The sequence below is a fragment of the Amblyraja radiata genome, chromosome 23, assembly GCF_010909765.2.
Source record: "Amblyraja radiata isolate CabotCenter1 chromosome 23, sAmbRad1.1.pri, whole genome shotgun sequence".
NCBI lineage: Eukaryota > Metazoa > Chordata > Chondrichthyes > Rajiformes > Rajidae > Amblyraja > Amblyraja radiata.
This window is the reverse complement of record NC_045978.1, coordinates 5,958,617-5,982,010: the sequence shown is the minus strand read 5'-3', so window position 1 is coordinate 5,982,010 and position 23,394 is coordinate 5,958,617. Positions and strand designations below refer to the sequence as shown.

General features: G+C 44.2%; 1 protein-coding gene across 1 annotated transcript in view; it reads right to left on the bottom strand.

The window, feature by feature from the left end:
* Nucleotides 1–23,394, bottom strand: part of prex1 (phosphatidylinositol-3,4,5-trisphosphate dependent Rac exchange factor 1) — a 178,170-nt gene that overhangs the window by 64,715 nt on the left and 90,061 nt on the right. The window contains exons 9-16 of the mRNA XM_033041457.1: nt 22,533–22,682; nt 18,656–18,803; nt 15,298–15,398; nt 12,209–12,312; nt 11,620–11,669; nt 9,524–9,599; nt 5,081–5,153; nt 3,534–3,676 (exon numbers count right to left, since the gene is read on the bottom strand). Coding sequence (XP_032897348.1) covers nt 3,534–3,676; nt 5,081–5,153; nt 9,524–9,599; nt 11,620–11,669; nt 12,209–12,312; nt 15,298–15,398; nt 18,656–18,803; nt 22,533–22,682 — 845 coding nt within the window. The remainder of the gene's footprint in view (nt 1–3,533; nt 3,677–5,080; nt 5,154–9,523; nt 9,600–11,619; nt 11,670–12,208; nt 12,313–15,297; nt 15,399–18,655; nt 18,804–22,532; nt 22,683–23,394) is intronic.

Sequence of the window (23,394 nt, the reverse complement as noted above, 5' to 3'; positions counted from 1 at the left end):
TACAGGGGTTTCTGGGATTGATTTAAAGATACAGCAGGGAAACAGGCCATTCGGCCCGCCGAGTCCATGCTGACCATCGATCACCCGTTGACACAAGCTCCACGTTATCCCACTTTCCCATCAGCTCCCTACGCACGCAGGACAATTGACAGCGGCCAAATTAACCTACAAACCCGTACGTCTTTGGGATGTGGTGTTAAACCCGAGCACCCGGAGAAAACCCACGCAGCCACAGGGAGCACAGGCAGCACCCGACCGAGGACAGGATCGAACCTGGGTCGCTGGCGCTGAGAGGCAGCAGCCCTACCGGCTATCCACCGATCTTAGGATAACAAGCAACACCACACAGCCACAGCACCCGCACCATCTGGGCTCAGTTAAAAGCCAAGCATCTTAAAAGAACAAATATCAATCTTAAATTTAGTTCTTTACGCAGAGCCACTTTCATGTGTAAGAGAGGAAGCAGAAGAAAGTTAAAAATAGAACACAGGGGGAGGAAAACTGCAGTTGCTACAGAATTGAAATGATCACTGAAACTTGCACGGGAACGTTGCACACAATACCAAGAGTTACTAATCACATTTTTGAAAAACAGAGTTTAAATTTAATAAACGCAGACATATTTTAATTACAGAAGAAAGATTTGAAGAAGCGCCCTGACCCATCCATGTCTTCCAGACGTGCTGCCTGACCCGCTGAGTTACTCCAGCACATTGAGGGTTTTATTGTAAACCAGTAGTCCCTTGTGTCTACCCCCTGAATAATGTTATTGGGCGCCCCCACTCGTGATGGAAGGAACGACAACGAGGAAGTTCACCAACCAGAGTGGGGGCTCCAGGAACCGCTGGGGATGTGATGATCAATCACCGACCATCATCAAACTGATCTTTTGTGCTACGGGGGGAACAATTTGCCCCTCATGTTTACAGCTTCAGTTTTAAAAGTGGGAGGGGCAAAATAACAGGGATTGTGTGCGGGTAAGATTGATTTCTACAGAGAGGGGTGGGTGCCAGGAAGACGCTGTCAGGGGTGACCATAGACGATAGGTGCAGGAGTAGGCCATTCGGCCCTTCGAGCCAGCACTGCCATTCAAAATGATCATGGTTGATCATCCCCAATCAGTACCCCGTTCCTGCCTTCTCCCCATATCCCCTGACTCCACTATGTTTAAGAGCCCTATCTAGCTCTCTCTTGAAAGCATCCAGAGAACCCGCCTCCACCACCCTCTGAGGCAGAGAATTCCACAGACTCGCCTGGGGGTGAAAAAAAGTGAGAAAAAGTGTTTCCTCGTCTCCGTTCTAAATGGCTTACCCCTTATTCTTAAACTGTGGCCCCTGGTTCTGGTCTCCCCCAACATCGGGAACACGTTTCCTGCCTCTAGCATGTCCAAACCATTAACAATCTTATATGTTTCAATGAGATCCCCTCTCATCCTTCTAAACTCCAGAGTTTAGGCACAAGAATATATAGGGAATGGAGGGATATGGATCGTGTTCAGAATGACCTTGTTAATCTTGGCATCATGTTTGGCACAGTCACTGTGGGGCGAGGAGCCTGGTCCTGTGGGTCCTTAGGGTCTGCGTTCTTTGGGTCTGGGGTCTAGGCTCACCAGGGCTCTTGGATGCCACACTCAAACATCGGCATGATGTAAACAACACTGACCCCCACCTCACCACTTGAACCACTGTACACGTTTGGACCAAGGCTTCAACTTGGCAGCAGAAGGAGAACTTAATTGCTTTGAACTCCACCCATTTTGGCAACAAAGCTGAATCTTGGCTGACCAGAAACAATCGAATAATTCAGGATACTGGCAGGACAAATCAAGCCTCTTCTGAACCACCAGGGACAAGTTTCGATTTTCATGCCAATTTAGCAGAAATTTCACTTCTCCCGAGAACGTTCTGGGATTTGGACAAAGATACCGACGTATCTCTTCCTGTTTCATATAAATGCAGAAATGGACAGTTGCCAAATAGTTTCTGGAAGTCATTCAGGAGGAGCAACCTGATGAAATTAATATAATCCCTTGGACAATTCTGATGGAGCAGAAATATCAGCCCAGGCAACAATGATGATGGTGGTGACAATGGGAATATATCACTGCCTTGATGCAGCAAGGTGGCGCTGTGGCAGAGTTGGGGCCCAACAACGCCAGAGACCCAGGTTCGATCATGATTTTTGGTGCTGTCAGTGTGGAGTTTGCACGTTCTCCCTGTGATTTGCGTGGGTTCTATCTGAGATCTTCGGTTTCCTTCCACACTCCAAAGATGTACAAGTTTGTAGGTTAATTGGCATGGGATGAAATCTAAATTGTCCCTTGTGTGTGTAGGATAGTATTAATGTGCGGGGATCGCTGGTCGGACTCGGTAGCTGAAGGGCCTTTTTTCTGCAGTGCATCTCTAAATTAAATCAAGCTAAAGTTAATATTATTTTCGGACTATCATCGGACTTTATTTTGCACTAAATGTTATTCACTTTATTCCTTTTATCATGTCTCTGTACACTGTGGACGGCTCGATTGTAATAATGTATTGTCTTTCTGCAGACTGGTTAGCACTCAACAAAAGCTTTTCACTGTACCTCAGTACACGTGACAATAAAACAAACTACACTTAATACATCTCCAGAAATGCAGATAACATTTAAAATCAGAAATGTTTTCCATATTACGAATTTAAAAATCCTTTAAAAAATTGCATTACCAATTGTGGAATATGTGCTTGTATTTCACTTAACAGGTTTGAACAAGTTCAAGTTTCACAAAGGGTCTTGACCCAAAACGTCATATAAGATTATTAAGGGTTTGGACACGCTAGAGGCAGGAAACATGTTCCCGATCTTGGGGGAGTCCAGAACCAGGGGCCACAGTTTTAGACTAAGGTGCAAGGCATTTAGAACGGAGTTGAGGAAACATGTTTTCACACAGACGGTTGTGAGTCTGTGGAATTCTCTGCCTCAGAGGGTGGTGGAGGCCGGTTCTCTGGATACTTTCAAGAGAGAGCTTGATAGGGCTCTTAAAGATAGCAGAGCCAGGGGGTATGGGGCGAAGGCTGGAACGGGGTACTGATCGGGGATGATCAGCCATGATCACATTGAATGGCTCGAAGTGCCGAATGACCTACTGCTGCGTGAGATTGTTGGAGAAACTCAGCGGGTGCGGAAGCATCTATGGAGCAAAGGAAATAGGCAACGTTTCGGGCCAAAACGTTGCCTATTTCCTTCGCTCCATAGATGCTGCCGCACCCGCTGAGTTTCTCCAGCATTTGTGTCTACCTTCCAGCATCAGCAGTTCCATCTTGAAGATTGTTGGCAGGGACCAAGATATTAAAAGCAAACCAAGTTATCAAAAGAGTGAAGAAAAAAATTAAATAATAATAATTCATCAAGTAGTCACCAGAGTAACTTTCCAGACAATGACCTAATCAGTCTATGTGAAGTGTTGTGTTTAGGCTTTGTCCAATCCATCATCTACAACACAGACTGGAACGGAGTCCTGTATCTAATATAAAAACGTCCACTTGTCTGCTTACCAAGAGGGATTTCACAAGTATGTTTTCAACCAATCTGAAGTCATTACGCAGCTGTTTATTCTTGGAGTTTGTCCCTTCCATTTCTTCATCGGGGTAAAAACGGAAAAACTGGGATTCGTCCTTAAATTCACTTTTCTCCAACACTAGTCGAAGGAAAAAATTAAAAACTGAGCATTAATATGTTAATAAACAATAGACAATAGACAATAGGTGCAGGAGCCAGCACCGCCATTCAATGTGATCATGGCTGATCATCCCCAATCAGTACCCCGTTCCTGCCTTCTCCCCATATCCCCTGACTCCGCTATCTTTAAGAGCCCTATCTAGCTCTCTCTTGAAAGTATCCCGAGAACCCGCCTCCACTGCCCTCTGAAGCAGAGAATTCCACCTGAATAAAATTTTGAGATATCAACACCTGAAACTATTAGCGGCAAATTAAAAAATCAAATTCAGATTAAAAATGACTCAAACAATTTACCCCGACAAATGCATCTACATGTAATGAAGTACACCAATAACATTAAACTTCTCTTTAAAGAACTCTTTAAACTAGTCATGAAACAGAGGGCACCAGCTTTTTAGTTCATTTTTACTAATATGATAATAGATTTTCTTTCTGTGGCTTAATATCCCAATGTCCTCAAAGACAATGTCCTCAAATGCTCAACTAAAGTATGGAAACAGGCCGACAAAAATGCTGGAGAAACTCAGCGGGTGCAGCAGCATCTATGGAGCGAAGGAAATAGGCAACGTTTTGGGCCGAAACCCTTCCTCAGACCCTGTGTGGATTTGGAAACATGTCCTTCGGCCCACCAAATCCACACAGATGGTTGATCACCCAGGCACACTAGTTATATGTTATCCCACTTTCACATCCACTCCCTATACATTAGGGGCACTTTGCAGCGGGCCAATAAACTTACAAACCCGCACCGCCCGTCTTTGGGATGTGGGAGGAAACTGGAGCACCCAGAGGGAACCCCACGCGGTTACAAAGGGAGAACGTGCAAACTCCACACAGACAGCACCCGAACCCAGATCTCTGGCGCGGGGAGGCAGCACCTCTACCAGTTGCGGCTACTGGGTGGGCCTTGATGCATCCACCAAACCACCAGTACAGGGGTAAGTGCTCAAATTGCAATTGTGGATGACAATGCAGATTCTCAAAGGCACCATTTTAACATGAAATGAGCTCCTAACTCAATGCTTAAACCCGTACATCAATGTGTTAGCTGCTGCAGAGTGGAAGAGACTAAAAATATGACAGAAACCACTTTGCCCACATCCCACCTGACTTACAGTTTGTGAACAAACAGGGAAGTCCACCGTCAAATGTGTCCGGACAGCTAACTAACTGATGGAGAGGAGGGGAGGGGGAGAGGGAACGGGGGGGGGGTTGCGACATTGCCCAAATTATTAAAGTAAACTCCGCAAGGAACGAAAGGGAACTAACTGCGGGACACACCAAAAAGATGACACTCGATTTAATTTTGATGAACTCCCAGTCACACTGAGAAACAGATTCTTTTGTGTCTTTGATTGCTCACCGTGATGCATGAAGCCATTGTTACAGAGTCCAACACCGAGGGTGACCGCTTCCTCTCTGGTCTGCAAGTCGCCCTAGCAACAAAACAACATTTTTTCTTTTAGATCCAAAGAGATTTTCTTTGCAAGCCAAGCTTGCAATGCAAATCCAACTGCAGCAAGTGCATTCCCTTTGTTGCAAACAATAAACACTTCGCAGAAGCAGCGGAGGTCTCTGCTGAAACAGTGGAATCCCAGGCTACACAAAACCTGCAGTGGAAGGCAGCAGGAGCAGGAAATAGAAACATGGGAAATAGGTGGGACATTCGGCCCTTCGAGCCAGCACCGCCATTCAATGCGATCATCCAAAATCAGTACCCCGTTCTTGCTCTCGCCCCAAATCCCTTGATTCCGTTACCCCGAAGAGCTATATCTAACTCTCTTGAAAACATCCAGTGAATTGGCCACCACTGCCTTCTGTGGCAGAGAATTCCACAGATTGACAACTCTCTGGGTGAAAAAGCTTTTCCTCATCTCAGTCCTAAATGGCCTACCCCTTATTCTTAAACTGTGACCCCTGGTTCTGGACTCCACCCCCGCCCCCCATTCCCCCACACCAGATTTTTCCTGCATCTAACCTGTCCAATCCCTCAAGAATGTTATAAGTTTCTATAAGATACCCTCTCATCCTAAATTCCAGTGAACATAAGCCCAGTCGACCCATCCAAATGCATCTGGAAGCAATTATCCACAGTTCACTTCTAACCATGATACTTGCCTTCAACAACCACTTTCAGACAAACAGCTGACATACATTTAGTTTGCTGATGCAAGGTTTATTTTTGAACAGTAGTCCCCAGAATTATCCATAAGTAGCCCTTCTCGAGAACATGAGGTCATGAGTAAATTGTATGAAGAAAGACACACTGGTAGTTTGGGGAGCAACAGCAGAATAATAGTGTCCAAGAATACATTCTCAATCGCTACCTAAAAATCGCCAAAATATCCCAAAGCCATTTAAAAACGGATCATTAACTTTGACCAATGAACGTCACAGCATTCCGAAAAATGTTCACTAAAGGCTGGTGGAACTCAGCGGGTCAGAGAGCATCTCTGGAGAAATGGGAGACACACAAAAAAGCTGGAGAAACTCAGCGGGTGCAGCAGCATCTATGGAGTGAAGGAAATGGGCAACGTTTCGGGCCGATGAAGTGGGGATGGGTGATGTTTCAGATCGAGAGGGTCACGACCCGAAACGACACCTATCTCTTATCTCCAGAGATGTTGTCTGACCCGCTGAGTTGCTCCAGCATTTTGTGGCTATCTTTGGTTTAAACCAGCACCTGCAGTCCCTTCCTTCACAGTGTTCCTGTAATTCCTGGGAATGTCACATGTGCAAAGAGAAAGAAAGATTGGTTATTAGATTTTAAATAAACACAAAAATGCTGGAGTAGCTCAGCGGGTCAAGCAGCATCCAGGAGAACATGGGTGGCATGGTATGGATGGCTAAATAAAAATTCAATTAGCTAAAGAGGATTTCTGGAGGACATGAATAGGTGACGTTTCGGGTCGAGACACTTTGACAGTGTTTGACAGCACTGGGCCCTGTACTCGCTGGAGTTTAGAAGGTTGAGGGGGGACCTCATTGAAACCTACAGAATAATGAAAGGCATAGATAGAGTGGATGTGGAGAGGATGTTTCCACTGGTGGGAGAGTCTAGGACCAGAGGTCGTAGCCTCAGAATTGAAGAGTGCCCTTTTAGAAAAGTGAGGAGGAACTTCTTTAGTCAGAGGGTGGTTAATCTGTGGAACTCATCGCCACAGAGGCTGTGGAGGCCAAAACAGTGGATATATTTAAGGCAGAGATAGACAAATTCCTAATTAGAGCAAGTGTCAAGGGTTATGGGGAGAAGGCAGGAAAATGGGATTAGGAGTCAGGGATCAGCCACGATTGAATGGCGGAGTAGACTCGATGGGCCGAATGGCCTAATTCTACTCCTATAACTTATGAACGTGAACTTGTAGATAGTTACTTCACGGTTCGTGATTACCCTTCAAAAACAGTGGAAGAACCAGAAGACAATGACAGTCTATCTCATTGCACCAGTCGTGCATAGATTAGAAATGGCCGAAATATTCCGATAAAAGTTATTCCGGAGTGAAGTTTCACACCACTAACAAATTCCAGGTGCAACACGTTCTAATTTAGGCTCCTGACAAAAGAGACAAGGTAGAAAATATGCAGTCATCTTGGGCTCCCAGAAACCTACATTGGATAAGAAGGACACCAAATGCCGGAGTAACTCTTTAGAAGGATGAGAGGATATCTCATTGAAACATATAAGATTGTTAAGGACTTGGACACGCTAGAGGCAGGAAACATGTTCCCGATGTTGGGGGAGACCAGAACCAGGGGGCCACAGTTTAAGAATAACGGGTAAGCCATTTAGAACGGAAACTTTTTCTCACAGAGAGCGGTGAGTCTGTGGAATTCTCTGCCTCAGAGGGCGGTGGAGGCCGGTTCTCTGGATACTTTCAAGAGAGAGCTAGATAGGGCTCTTGAAGATAGCGGAGTCAGGAGATATGGGGAGAAGGCAGGAACGGGGTACTGATTGGGGATGATCAGCCATGATCACATTGAATGGCGGTGCTGGCTCGAAGGGCCGAATGCCCTACTCCTGCACCTATTGTCTATTGTCTAACTCAGCGGGGCGGGCAGCATCTCTGGAGAGAAGGAATGGGTGACGCTTCGGGTCGAGACCCATCTGCAAACTGAAAGTCACGGGAAAGGGGAACAAGAGATATAGACGTTGATGTAGAGAGATGTATAGAATAAATGAAAGAAAGATATGCAAACAAGTAACAAAGATAAAGGAAAATTGCTGGAGAAACCCAGCGGTTGAGGCAGTATCTGTGGAGAAAAGTAGTAGGTGACATTTTGGGTCGAGACCCTTCATCAGTCTACATAGATGCTGCCTCAACCGCTGAGTTTCTCCAGCATTTTTTGTCCACTTTGAACTTTCCAGCATCTGCAGTTCCTTCTTAAACAAGATAAAGGAAACGGGTCATTGTTAGACCCTGAAGAAGGGTCCCAACCCGAAACGTCGCCTCTTCCTTCGCTCCATAGATGCTGCCTCACCCGCTGAAGTTCTCCAGCATTTTTATCTACCTTAGGTCATTGTTAGCTGTAGCTCGGTGAGATTGGAAGACTTGGATGGGGGAGGGACAACAGGGTCTGTGTGGGAATGGGAGGGGGAATTAAAGTGTTTAGCAACCGGGAGATCGTGTAGGTCCAGACGGACTGAGCAAAGGTGTTCAGCGAAACGATCGCCCAGTCTACGTCTGGTCTCGCCGATGTACAAGACTCCACATCCTGATCAACGGATACAGTAGATGAGGTTGGATGAGGTGCAAGTGAACCTTTGCCTAACATGCGGTTGCAGGAGAAAGTACCTGGGGAGGGGGTGGTTTGGGTGGGAAGGGGTGAGTTAGGGATAAAAATAGGCTGAAGAAGAGTCCAGACCTAAAACGTCACCAATCCAAGTTCTCCATAGATGCTGCCTGACCCACTGAGTTACACCTGCACAATGTGGGTCAATTTTTGGAGACCAGCGTCTGCAGCTCATGGTTTCTGCTGAGAAGTCTTGTCCCAATTAAGAAGAGGAACTAATCAGTAAAGGACACAAAGATCGCCAAAATCAAGCAGATCGATAATCCTCCACCCTGTCCATGTTTGCTGTCTATATTTTTTTTAGCAAACCAGCATCTGCACTTCCTCGTGTCTTCATTGTAAGTCTGATTCTGCATTCCCCACATCCCTGGCAATGACCATCCTCTGTACAGCTTGAAAAAAAAACCCCAAAAATAAAACAAGAACTCTAGTACTTCAATCTGCCAACATATTGCAAGAATCAGCTCAGGTGCAACGTCAGGCCGGTAAAGTGAACATTCCACTCACCCTCACCTCCACAGGATCAGCCCTCAGCCCCTTGCGCTCCAAGGAATAAAGTCCTGGCCCGCCCAAACTCCCCCTGTAACTCTTCAAGGTAATACCACCCTCTGTGTAAAAAGGTTGTCCCTCAGGTTCCTATCAAGTCTTTCCCCTTCACCTTCAACCTATGTCCTCTGGTTCTCGATTCCCTTACTTGGGTAAAAGACTCTGTGCGTTTACCTTATCGATCCCCTCATGAGATGATACACCTCTATAAAGATCGCCCCTCATCCTCCTGCACTCTAAGGAATAAAGTCCTAGCCTGCCCACTGAAGCTCCGACCCTCGAGATCTGGCAACATCCTCGTAAATCTTCTCTGCTCCCTTTCCAGCTTCACGCCATCCTTCCCAGAGCCAAACTGCTATCTCAACTTCCAACCTGGTACTTGTTCTAAGATGGTCGTGATCATATGTAAAGAGATAGATGATGTTAGGATAGCGTTAATGCGTTTAACGTTATCCTGAGTATTTCTTACCTGCATTAGAAGCCAATCGATCAACTTGCTTGCTGGTACCACAGACTTGTACGTCTTCAAATGGTGATCGCGGTCCCTTCAAGTAATAAAAAGATAATTTTGCTCACAAATATTGGCAGCGCGGCTGACATTCTAAAACTAAATTCACACGTGCTTTAACTCATCAGGTGCAAGGTACAAATATTCACCTCATATTGCCGTCAATAAACAAGCACTTTAGAATTAACAGCAAGTATCGATAAACATATCACAGAATGGGCGACTCTGTCAATGGATCAGATTCCCAAAAGACCAGGGATCCTCAATGTTGCAATTTTCAAGCATGCTTTTCATTTGACCTATCCCAACCTAACCCAAGTATTAGGTCCAAGCTATACCATCTGCATCATCGATACGGCAATGCAGTCGGGGAAAGGGCCTGTTGGTCCAACTTGGTCACGTCAACCTAGATATCCATCTAAGCTGGTCTGAGTTGTGAATGGATGATTATGGATCATGAGCTGGTAGATGAGGTTAATTTATCTTCACGTTATGTTCCACACATACATTGCGAGCAGAATGACCACTTCCTGTGTTACGATGTTCTGTGTTCTTTGATTTGGAGTCATAGAACCTTTGGCCCAACTGGCCCACACCGACCAACATGTCCCAGCTACACTAGTCCCACCTGCCTGCATTTGGCCCATATCCAAACTACAGCTCGTTCCATACACCCACCACCCTTTGTGTGAAAAGGTTAGCCCAAAGATTCCTTTTAAATCTTTCCTCCTTCACCTTAAACCCACGTACTCTGCTTCTCGATTCCCCCATTCTGGGCGAGAGACTCCGTGCATCTACCCAATCTCATGACTTTACACACATCAGTAAGAACACCCCTCATCCTCCTGCGCTGCAAGGATGTGCTCACATCTGGCCCATATCTCCCTAAACCTGCGCAAGTGCAAACACATCACTGTCAATCCTTCCAATTGCTCACAGACCCAAATAAGTTTGAAATGGACATGAAGGAACTAATGTCATAATGGCCCAGTAATAGTCGCCCCTTCTATCCTCAAGACAATCGGTGGAGAGTGTTCACAACACACAACGCGCGTTTTAATTGGAAACCAGCCGTGTACATTACTTCATCCTAGGTGCCCCATATCCGCTCAGTCCCAACTAATTGTGCTGTTGCTTCAGCGTAATCTGGATTAATACCAGATGTTTTCATTCAGACTGCACCAACACTTCTAACAATGTAACTTCACACAAAGGGTGGTGGGTGTATGGAACGAGCTGCCGGAGGAGGTAGTTGAGCCAGGGACTATCACAATGTTTAAGAAGCAATTAGACAGGTTTAGAGGGACATGGGCCAAACACAGGCAGGTGGGATTAATAAAGACATTAAACAGTTTGCAAAGTGAATTGTTCAATGTGAACAGTGTGTGAAATTAGCTCAGGTAATCAGAAGCACTGTCATTAGGTAAAGTCTCACAAGCAAGGTTATTTTCGTAAATTGTACAAAAATAATGTTCGAGTTGTATAATCTTATGAATAAAGATCGGTGGATGAGCTGTGGGAAGTAATTGGAGTAACATCGCGGGACTTTAGTTTAGTTTAGAGATACAGCTTGGAAACAGGCTCTTTGGCCCACCGAGTCTGTACCGACCACTGATCACGTGTACACTAGTTCTATCCTACATACTTGCAACAATTCACAGAAGCCAAATAACCTACAAACCTGGATTGTGGGAGGAAACCAGAGCAGCTGGCGAAAACCCACACGGTCACAGGGCGAATGTACAAAGTCCGTACAGACAGCGCCCGTAGTCTGGATCAAACCCTGGTCTCTGGTGCTGCAAGGCAGCAACTCTACCGCTGCCCACTGATACATTATCAATGTATCAATATTGGAATGAAACATGGATACCATAAAATGATGGGGCAAGTTAATTTTACGATCAGAAATAAATCCACAGACGGAAATAGAAATAACGACGAAAATCCCATCAGCTCAAGTTAAAATGCTTTATAAGTCCGATCTTGGAAAGCCGTTCATTTGTAATGATTGCCATTTATCCCTCCATGAAATTAAAACAGAAAATAACACAACTCACTTTATTACCGGTGTGAAGAGGCAGTGTAATCGACAGTACAACCTTATGCCCTGTCAAGAAAGCAAAAAACAGTTTCTGAAAAACTGGGCTACTTAAAAGATATACAACACCCTTCATGGAAACAAAGGGCTGGAGAAACTCAGCCAGTCAGGCAGCATCTCTGGAGAGCATGGAGAGACAACAATGGACCTATCAGGTAAGACCGTGGCAGAGGTCATTTGTGGCCGGCCCTGATCGATCCTGGTCTTTTCTCACCTCCCGCTTCTCATCACTCCCACCCCACACACCCCCTTCCACTTTCCCCCTTCCCCTGCCCCATTGCCCACTTACAGCCTGAAGGGACCCATCCCAAAACGTCACCCATCCATTTTTCTCCAGAAATGCTGCCTGACCCGCTGAGTTACTCCAGCACTCTGTGTCTATCTTCGGTATAAACCAGCATCTGCAGTTCCTTTCTGTACAACACCATTCTGTCCAACTCAAGTCACGGGGCCAATTTCTCATGTCAGTCTCTTGACCACGTTGGGTGGAAAAGGCAAAGACATCTAAACTGTATAGAAGGTATAGTGGATAATGGAGCAACAGGTACCTTAGATAAGATATCTTCCATCTCACTTCTGGGTTTGTAAGTTCCGTCATCATACCGAAACCTGTAGAGTACCAGCTCATTTTTGAAGTGGTGCTTGTCTGAAACTGAAGTAGAAAAATATCCATGAGAGATGGCGGAACAAGGACACCTTATTTGACCCATTAAATCCAAACTAACTTTCAGCCACGCCAATCTTCACTGCTTTATTTTGCAAGCTGATAGGTCCTTGGAAGCACTAAACAAAGGTGCGGCACGGTGGCGCAGCGGTAGAGTTGCTGCCTCAAAGCGCCAGAGACCCGGGGTCGATCCTGACTACGGGCACTGTCTGCGTGGAGTTTGCACGTTCTCCCCGTGACCGAGTGAGTTCTCTCCGGGTGCTCCGGTTTCCTCCCGCACTTCAAAGTCATGCAGGTTTATAGGTTAATCGGCTTGTGTAGATTATCCCAAGCGTGTAGGGAAGAATTTAGAGCACGGGCGATTGCTGGTCAGCGCTGACTCGGTGGGCCGAAGGACCCCTTTCCACGCTGCATCTCTAAACTAAAAGTTGACAGATACAAACTTTGCTCGTTCTCCTGAGTTCTCCGTAGCTGCCTCTAACACCATCCCGGCATCTCGCTCCAGGCACCTACCTCTCTCTGTGTAAAAATTAACTTTCCCCACACATCTCATTTAATCTTTGCCCCTCCCATCCTGAAGGGATGCCCTTCAGTGTTTGATATTTCCATCCTAGGAGTAAAAGATTCTGACCGTCTACGCCAGGGGTCGGCAACCTTTTCTGCCAAGGGGCCGGGACGCATGTCTGTGAGCGGATGGTGACACTTCTGTGACAATCCCACTTCTGACACCATGTAATGTCTTCCAAACACGTGTGGTCTTCACTACATGTTTTATTATAGACACTGGTATAAAACACACACTGTGCCCTAGCTGTCCGTGGTCTGTCACTGGAGCTAGAGAGCGAGAGAGACGTGGGGAGGCTACAGTTATACAGAAGATAACGGGGAGTGGTTAGTAGTGGTGAGGTCACTATGTTAAAGGAGCATGCACTGATCTATAACATCTATCACGTGTGTACACATGGATCCTGCCCCCATACCGGCCCGGATGGCAGGCATCAAATCACATGTTCACCTGGATCCCGCCCCTTCGAGGACGCCACCTGAGCTAAAATATCACACTCACTCGTCCCCCGACAACCCCGATCCCGACAGTGAAGCCCAGACACAGAAGGTGCGCGGCCATGCTGGCGGCTTTGCGCAGGAAGCGGTACAGCCATTCATCATCCAGGTACCGGAGGTAGAAAAAAAAAAAATGCTGGAGAATCTCACTCCAGCATTTTTTTCTACCATCAATTTTTCCAGCATCTGCAGTTCTTTCTTAAACATTCCAGGTACCGGAGATGATGGAAGTCTGCGGGCCGGAAGATTGAGGAAAGAAAAAATATGCCTGTGGGCCAGATGATTTTGGGTTACGGGCCGGATTCGGCCTGGGGGGCCGTAGGTTGCTGACCCCTGGTCTACACTATCTATTCCTCTCGTAGTTTTTTTCTATACAACATGGCAAAGTGAGAGGCGATGGGTTTTGATTGAATCTATAAGGAGGCTTCAAACTGCTTACAAGACTGGAGTTCAAATGGATTCACGAAGCAAACAGAATCAAGGATAAACGTACATTCAGTTTATGACGGATGCAACTGAAGAACAGATCAAGCACAAAAGTTTCATTTCTAGAGGAACAGAGGTAAAAGGAGAAGTCTGTTAAACTTCTATGGAAGTTTGGTTAAACCACATTGGAAACACGATAAAATTCTGGGCTGCGTGCAAGGGGCAAGATGGTGAAGAACTGGAGGGGGTGACGGGGTGGATTCAAAAAGCAGAAGTACAAAACAGAACTGAGTCAGGCTGAGATTTTGACCACAGAGAGAGACGAGGGTTGTAGTAGTCAAGGTCTCTGAAGATTATGGAGAAGATTGAGAAGGATAAACAAAATGGATATTTCCATTTGCAGGGCCCAAAATTAAAACTCATGAACCCAGAGACTGATAAATGCAACCACCACTTTCTGTTATTTGCACTATCAGTTTATTTATTCATGTGTGTATATATTTATATCATGGTATATGGACACATTTATCTGTTTTGTAGTAAATGCCTACTATTTTCTGTGTGCTTAAGCAAAGCAAGAATTTCATTGTCCTACACAGGGACACATGACAATAAACTAACTTGAACTTGAACTTGAAACAACTTGGGATAAACCTCCACCTTGTCAGTAATCAAAGTGAACACAATATGAAATGACCATGCTACCAATAAAACATTGGTACACCAGCCAATTACTCCTCAAATCTAAGTACAGGCACCTCATGTTTAATTAATCCAGCGGGTGAGGCAGCATCTCTGGAGAGATGGAATGGGCGATGTTTCGGGTCGAGACCCTTCTTCAGACTGAAGAAGGGTCTCGACCCGAAACGTCGCCCATGCCTTCTCTCCAGAGATGCTGCCTCACCCGTTGAGTTACTCCAGCATTTTGTGTCTACTTTCGATTTAAACCAGCATCTGCAGTTCTTTCTTACACACCTCATGTTTAACGCGGGGGTTACATTTTTGAGAAGCAGTGCGTAATTCAAAAACATGGAAGATTAAACATATTAAAGCTAAAAATGAACACTCCACTAATCAGATGTGCACGGAACAGTACAATCCTGGAGCAGGCCCTTCGGCCCACAATGTTCGTGCTAATCACAATGCCAAGACCAACTCTCACCTGCCTGCACGTGATCCATATCCCACCATTCCCTGCACGCGCCCGTCCAAAAGGCTCTTCAATATCTCAAAAGCGTTTAGGTGGACTCAGTCGGGGCCGAAGGGCCTGTTTTCATGCTGTATCTCTAAACTAAACTAAACCAAATGAATCCGACACCAGGTGTTATTCAGCTTTACTTTTAGGTGAAGTTGCCAAAAAGTGTTTGCATTCATTCGAGGCGGATGGTTTCATGGTTCATCATTGACAGCTGCCTTGAACGTAGAAGGCACTAAGATCATCCTTCCTTCACAGAGCCTGTTCCAAGATGGTCTGAAGCTACTCACCGTGGTGAATGATGCCATTCTCCAGCAGAGCCTGACCAAGGTTCACGCCTTCCTCGGCTTTACTGATCTCCCCAATCTCCAGCAACCACGAGACAAACTCGCTGCAAAAAACAACAGACATCTCAGTTTGGATAAACACCCTGCCAGCATTTGGAGGAGAAAAATAGTCTCATTATCAACGTTTACTAAAAGAAAATACAAATCTTCGGTCTAAATCTTGATCTGATGAAAAACGGCATGGAAAAAAAACCTTCCCAAAACGTTGTGGTATTATGATAACAAATGCCAATAAACCATTTATAAAGCTAGCCTTTATTAATTGAATAATGAAGTCAAATTATATATTAACGGACACAAAGATTAGGCAGCATTTCTAGAGAATGGGGGTAGGTTATGTTTCGGGTAGAGACTCTTCTAATATGGTATAATATATCATGATATACTATACTGGAATGTGATCTAATATACTATAATATACCATATTATGCAACCATAATATGCTATATGATAATATGCTATATGATAATATGCTATTATATATATATATATATATATATATATATATATGTGTGTGTGTGTGTGTGTGTGTGTGTGTGTGTGTGTGTGTGTGTGTGTGTGTGTGTATATGTATATATATATATATATATATATATATATATATATATATATATATATATATGTGTGTGTGTGTGTGTGTGTATATATATATATACATACACACACATACACACACACACATATATATATATATATATATCATACAATGTATATATATATATATAATACAATGTATATATATAATAGCATATTATCATATAGCATATTATGGTGTTGCATATGTTATCACCGTATAAAAATATTACAGTATATAATATATAAAAAAATAAAAATATAAATATCACAGTATAAATATATTACAATATATATATATTATACTGTAATATTTTTATACTGTGATATTTATATTTTTTAAAGAAACTATCCTCGATTAAATGGTAAGCTGCTGTGGGTTCCAAGCGAGTTTTTTTGTTTTTAAGCCGTGTGCTCATTTCCTAGCTCTAGCTGTCATCTCAAGTATACAAATCCAAGACTAACTTTGGCACAATTCATAAACTCCAACAAGTACCTAATTCTCAAGCCGGGCATATTCTAGGTTGAGCTTGGTCTGTCGCCAGGCAGCAAGCAGTCTTTTCAAAAGCCAGGAAGAATTTACAGTTTTTCATTCACTCAAATATCACTTCTCTGCACCCAGCTGCTGGTAACCAAGCAAGAATTCCGACTATATACAAACTAGATGCACCGGCATGTTTAATCCCTTCAACATTGGTGCGATTAAGACGGACTAAATGGAGGCATTTAAAATTAAAATGGGAGCCAGTCGCTTTCACCAGCGTTTTACACAGAGGATATTGTTACCAATGTAATGAAGTTCAGGATATACAGCGTTTGGTGAATATTAAAACAAGATGATCTTTGCATTGCTCGATTGGTACTTTTGGGAGGAGGTGCATCTTATATATTCTCTTGAAATCCCACATCTCTATTCTCATCTCCCTTATGCAAGGGAACATAAATTAGTCATGGTTGCCAGTGACTTAATTACATTTATTTTGGCACCATTAGTCATTGTACATTTTCGCTGATAAAATTAGAACATATACCTTGACTTGCAGCAGAGAGAGGAAAAAAGATATCTGAACAGTCATTTAAAATTCCTGCAACAAATTTAGATCACCGTTGACGCAGTTCCAAGTGTATTTCCTACACTATATCTACAGCACTATATCTTGCTATCCACAGTGGCTATACACAAGGGATCTTTCATGCATTGAATTCAAAGCTATTGGCAGGACACACTCTCGATGGCAGGATATTTTCTATGCAAGATGTACTTTTCAGAACAAATGCAGAAAACAAATGACTATTCAGTAAAAGACATTGAGGGGAAAGCAAGTTGAATTTATGAAGCATTTTGTTTTTAAATAATTGCATGCGTATGATGATTCATGATTGAATGTAACAGGATTAGTAAAGCTGCGTGCAAGATAACATTTAATATAAATGTATTTATCTTACATGTGATAGTGTTTGCTGCAATTTTTAATATCTTGAACAATTCCATTCAGCGCTCATTTAAAACAAGTTAATTCATTAGTTCAGTTTAATTTAGAGATAAGCGTGGAAACAGGCCCTTCGGCCCGCCGAGTCCACGCCGACCAGCGATCCCTGCACACTAACGCTATCCTACATACACTAGGGACAATTTAGGTAGACACCAAGTCAATAAACCTACGTACGGCTACGTCTTTGGAGTGTGGGAGGAATTTGAAGATCTTGGAGAAAACTTGCGCTGTCACGGGGAGGACGTACAAACTCCGTACAGACAGCACTCGTAGTCGGGGTTGAACCCACGCCTCAAGCACTGCAAGCGCTGTAATGGGCCTGTCCCACTTAGGCGATTTTTCAGGCGACTGCCGGCGACTGTAAAGTTGCCGGCAGTCGCCTAATAAAACGGCGACTGTCAGAGTGGAATGCACGCACACACACACATCGCTTCCTTAACCAGCCCGTTATGCAGGCGGGGGACAGGGCGAGCAGAGGGAGCGCTGTTTGAGTGAAGTTCACACGGTGCAAAGCCAAGGTGATACAGATACACACCGCGATGAACAGGAAGGTTGGCGCTGTAATTAAGACGGCTAAAGCACAGTGTACGGTAAGTCCTTTAAAAGAGGGGGGGGGGAGAGGGGAGAGGAAGAAGGGTAGGAAGAAAGGGGGAGAAGGAGTGGAGACAACTTTTAAGAAGCCAGAGATACACGGCTGTGAAGCTCGGCGGACATTTAACATTACCGGTCGGTTATCCTTGGTTCTGAAAACTGCTGCTTATGTTTTTTTTCCCCCAATGAGTCAATGAAATTCACCGGCTACAACCTAGGAGAACCTTCGACCTCCTGTCGACCCGCCTACGGCACGAGAATTCTCGCTACTCTCCATGGCGGCTTCATTCTAGTCGCCGCTAATTTTCCAACATGTTGAAAAATTTACGCCGACCATAATGAGGCCACGACTAGTTCCCAGAATGTGGGAACTCCTCACGACCATGAAGGCGACTCCCCGGCAACCACCCGCGAACATGTGGCGACCGCATAGTCTCCTGCAGTCGCCTAAACAGTCGCCCAAGTGGGACAGGCCCATTAGGCAGCTATTACCACCGCGCTGCCCTAAAAACTGTTGCTTAATTACGTATGGTAATTTAGGACCTATTTCTGATTTTTGGTAAACAAAATTAAGATCGACAGGAAATCCAGTCTTTAGCCGTTTTAGTTGCATGAACAGGACGTGATAATTGATGCGGCCTTACTTGCCAAAGAAGCATTTGGGGACTATGGACAACTTTCTCCTCCTGTCCTTGATAAGATTTGCTTTCTTGTTCATCATCATGTGGTAGAGTTTCTCTCCCTTCTCCGAGATCATGATGTACGCATCGTGTTCCATGCCCAACTTCAGACCTGGAAAACCAAAGTTGAGAGGTCACGTGAAAATATTCAGAGAATATTCTTGGAAGTACAGTCTGCGTTGTGTGGAAATTTCTGCAGTTGTATGGGGCTCTGGTGAGACCACATCTGGAGTATTGTGTACAGTTTTGGTCTCCTAATTTGAGCAAGGACATCCTTGCGATTGAGGCAATGTAGGTTCACGAGAATGATCCCTGGGATGGCGGGACTGTCACATGAGGAAAGATTGAAAAGACTAGGCTTGTATTCACTGGAGTTTAGAAGGATGAGAGGATATCTTATAGAAACAATAGTCCATATACCCTAAACCCAATGCAGTTTGGCTTCAGAAAATATCACTCCACTGAGACGGCACTTTGCTTCCTTTTGGAAAATATGAAGTCTAAAATTGATGCAGGCGGTGTTATAGGAGCTGTTTTTCTTGATTTACGAAAAGCCTTTGATACTGTGAACCACCAGATCTTGATGACCAAATTGTCCTATTTTATCCTCTCTTTGAGCATGATGAAATGGATTGAGTCATATATGGTACAGAGAAAACAATGTGTTAGAGTGCACAACAGTAAATCTGCAACTTCTAAAAACCCTCTTGGTGTACCTCAAGGTTCAATCTTGGGACCGCTATTATTCAGTCTGTACATTAATGATCTACCAAGTAGCTGTACATCAAATGTAACTTGCCAGATGTACGCTGACGATGCAGTTGTGTATGTACATGCCAAAAACAAACATCAAGCTGCACAAGACCTATCAGCTGCTATGATTAATGTGTCAAACTGGTTGCAGTTTTCTGATCTACATCTTAATGTTTCTCCAAAAAGGCAAGTACTGATGGAGATCCTGATGTGTTTGTACATGGAACAAAACTTAAAATTGTACATGAGTTAAAATATTTAGGAATCGTGATCATTTCACAGCTCTGTTTCAAACAACAGGTGAAAAGAACAGTAAATTTAATTAAATTTAATTTGTCCAATTTTAGATATATTAGAAATAATGTAACTATTGATTCAGCCAAACTATACTTTAATGCAATGATTGTGCCATACATGACCTACAGTATAACAACTTGGTCACTGGCATGTAAGTCCACACTAAAGCCTGTTGAAATTGCTTATAAACAAGCCCTAAAAACTCATGATAAAAAGCCCAGAATGTACCATCACTGTAGCATGCACTCCCGCTTGGAGTGCATACTGTCGTTGTGTCCTTGGGCAAGACACTTCACCCACCTTTGCCTGTGTGTGAATGTGTGTGAATGTGTGTGAGTGATTGGTGGTGGTCGGAGGGGCCGTAGGCGCAGATTGGCAGCCACGCTTCCGTCAGTCTGCCCCAGGGCAGCTGTGGCTACAGAAGTAGCTCACCACCACCGAGTGTGACTGAGGAGTGAATGAATAATGCGATGTAAAGCGCCTTGAGTATTAGAAAGGCGCTATATAAATCCCTTCCATTATTATTATTATTAGCATCCTGAAGGAATTTGATCTGCTGAGCTGGGAAAACGTAATACAATATTCGGACTCGATTTTGGTTTACAAAATCTTCCGTGGACTAGCCCCACCTCCGTTAAAGGACTTCATAAAGAAAAACACAAATAGGTCGACAAGAGCAGCCTCCAGGGGTGATTGTATAGTCCCGTTTAGGAAAAGTGTCTTTGGGCAGTCAGTATTTTCATATCGAGCGTCACAGACCTGGAACGCGATACCATGCGTCATACGGGATCTGCCAACCCTTACCTCATTTACCAAACATCTAAAAACATGGTTACTGCAAAATCAAAAGTGCAATCATAATCTACCTTAAAATTATCCTATGGTACTCTTTTATTGTTACTTTTTTACTTTATTGTTTGTTTTGTTTTGTTTTTGTCTTTTGTTTTGTCTCTTTTCTTATTGATTGATTGTGTTGTGATGTGTTTACCTTGTGTACCAGAGGGACTAAAGATGGAAATTAGCTACTGGCTACAATCTTGCATATTACATGTAAATGTTTATTAATATGCACTGTCCCCTAAATAAATAAATAAATCACAAAATAAATAAATTACAAACATATAAAATTATAAAAGGACTGGACAAGCCAGATGCAGGAAACATGTTCCCAATGTTGGGCGAGTCCAGAACCAGGGGCAACAGTCTTAGAATAAAGGGGAAGCCATTTAAGACTGAGGTGAGAAAAAACGTTTTCACCCAGTTGTGAATTTGTGGAATTCCCTGCCACAGAGGACAGTGGAGGCCAAATCACTGGATGGATTTAAGAGAGAGTTAGATAGAGCTCTAGGGGCTAGCGGAATCATGGGAGAAGGCAGGCAAGGGTTATTGATTGTGGACGATCAGCCATGATCACAATGAATGGCAGTGCTGGCACGAAGGGCCGAATGTCCTCCTCCTGCACCTATTTTCTATGTTTCTATGAAATGCCAACCGAGCCAATTGCTCAACTCAACATTTTAACAGCCATAAAACTATAACACAGCTACTTCAATTAAACTACATTTAACTGTTCAATTGAGCTATACCAATGAGGGTATGTCAACACGGAACATTAGAAATGCATGGGAAGGAACAGCAGATGCTAGTTTACACCGAAGATGGAGACAAAATACTGGAGTAACTCAGTAACTCAGGCTGCATCTCTGGAGAGAAGGTGTGGGATCCATTAAGCTTAAGTCAGTATATTACAACCATGTCTAACATTTTTAATATTTTAGTTTTTATCTGTCTGTACTTTTGTAGGTGGGATTTGATACATAGAAGGGGTGTGGCTATTCCTAGAGGAGACTAGCGCAGACTCATAGATTAGGAGTCAGTTGGGTCTCGGAAGGATGGCGAGAATACAGGTTTTTTACGACACACAAGTTAATGAGACAACGTACTTTTATAAGAAGAAACCTACATGTGATTTATATGATATGGATGGAACAGCAATTAAGAACGGAAATGTCTTAATTGGATTATTTCTTTCCTATGTACTACTTCAATAAAAGACCAATTAATCGACAATGCTTGGAAGATTAGTTTTAACTGTCTTAAGTGCGTTGTGAGTGCGTAAAATATACCTCCTAACCATCCCCGAGCAGTAATGGCTATCGAAGTTGGACTTGGAGAATGTCATAAAGGCTGCCATTATAGAAGGATTGGGTGGCCCTTCTTCATACTGAAGACACGAGTGCCGGAGTAACTCAGCGGGTCAGGCAGCATCTCTGGAGAACATGGATGGGTGCTGCTTCAGGTCGGGACCCTTCTGTAGACTGGTTGTGATGGAGGAGGGCAGGGAGAAAGCTGGAAGAGAAGAGGGGCAGGACAAAGCCTAGCAGGTAATAGGCGGATACAAGCGAGGAGGCTTCCGTTTGATAGGTAGATGGTTGGACGAAGGTCCGGGATAAAAAGAGAGATGGTGTGAGACAGAAGGATTGGAGAATCGCGTATTGTGAAGCTAGAGGAAGGAATGTAGGTAGAAGAGCAGAGGGGGCAATGTACTCGCCCAACATTGGGAACATTTTTCCTGCATCTAGCTTGTCCAGTCCTTTTATAATTTTATATGTTTCTATAAGATATCCCCTCATCCTTCTAAACTCCGGTGAATACAAGCCTAGTCTTTTCAATCTTTCCTCATATGACAACTCACAACTCTCTGGGTGAAAAACGTTTTTTCTCACCTCAGTCTTAGATTGTGGTGAGATTGACTTTCATGAAAAAGCATTAATGATGACAAGTTACTCACTCTCCCTCTGCTCCCGTTCCTTCAGAATTGCATCCAACCATTTCTGTTTCTCGTCCGCAGTTTTGGCCATTAATACGAACCATTTGTTTTTGGCCGTGTTGTGGATCTTCCAGCCATTTGTCACAGTGTAGCCGTTACTGTGGTAGTCAGCTGTAGAGGTGGAAGAGAGGAAGTGGAAGATGCTAAAATGTGCCCATAACATAACATTCACCACAAACTGCAGTTTTAGTTTCAGAGATACAGCGTAGAAACAGGCTCATCAGCCCACCGAGCCCCCCACACTGACCGATAATCACCCGGAAATTAGATACTAAGGGGCCAGTTTATATAACCTAGAAACCCGCACATCATTGGAGTGTAGGACTATCTTTAATCAGACTTTCTTGTGTATTGAACATCACATCCTTCACTGGGCACGGTGGACGGATCCATTGGAATCATCTACAGCCTTTTCACTGACTGGACAGCACACAACATGGTGGCGCAGCGGTAGAGTTGCTGCCCCACAGCGTCAGAGACCCGGGCTTCATCCTGACTATGGGTGCTGTCTGTGTGGAGTCTGTACGTTCTCCCCGTGACCAGTGTGGGTTTTCTCAGGGGGCTCCGGTTTCCTCCCACACTCCAAAGACGAACAGGTTTGAAGGTTAACTGGCTTCAGGGTGTGTGTGTGTGTGTGTGTGTGTGTGTGTGTGTGTGTGCGTGAGTGCGCGTGTGTGTGTGTGTGTGTGTGTGTGCGTGCATGTGCGTTAATGCGCGTGCGTGTGTGTGAGTGTGCATGTGTGAGTGTGCGTGCGTGTGTGAGCGTGTGTGTGTATGTGTGTGCTTGCGTTAGTGCGTGTGCGTGTGTGCGTGTGTGTGTGTG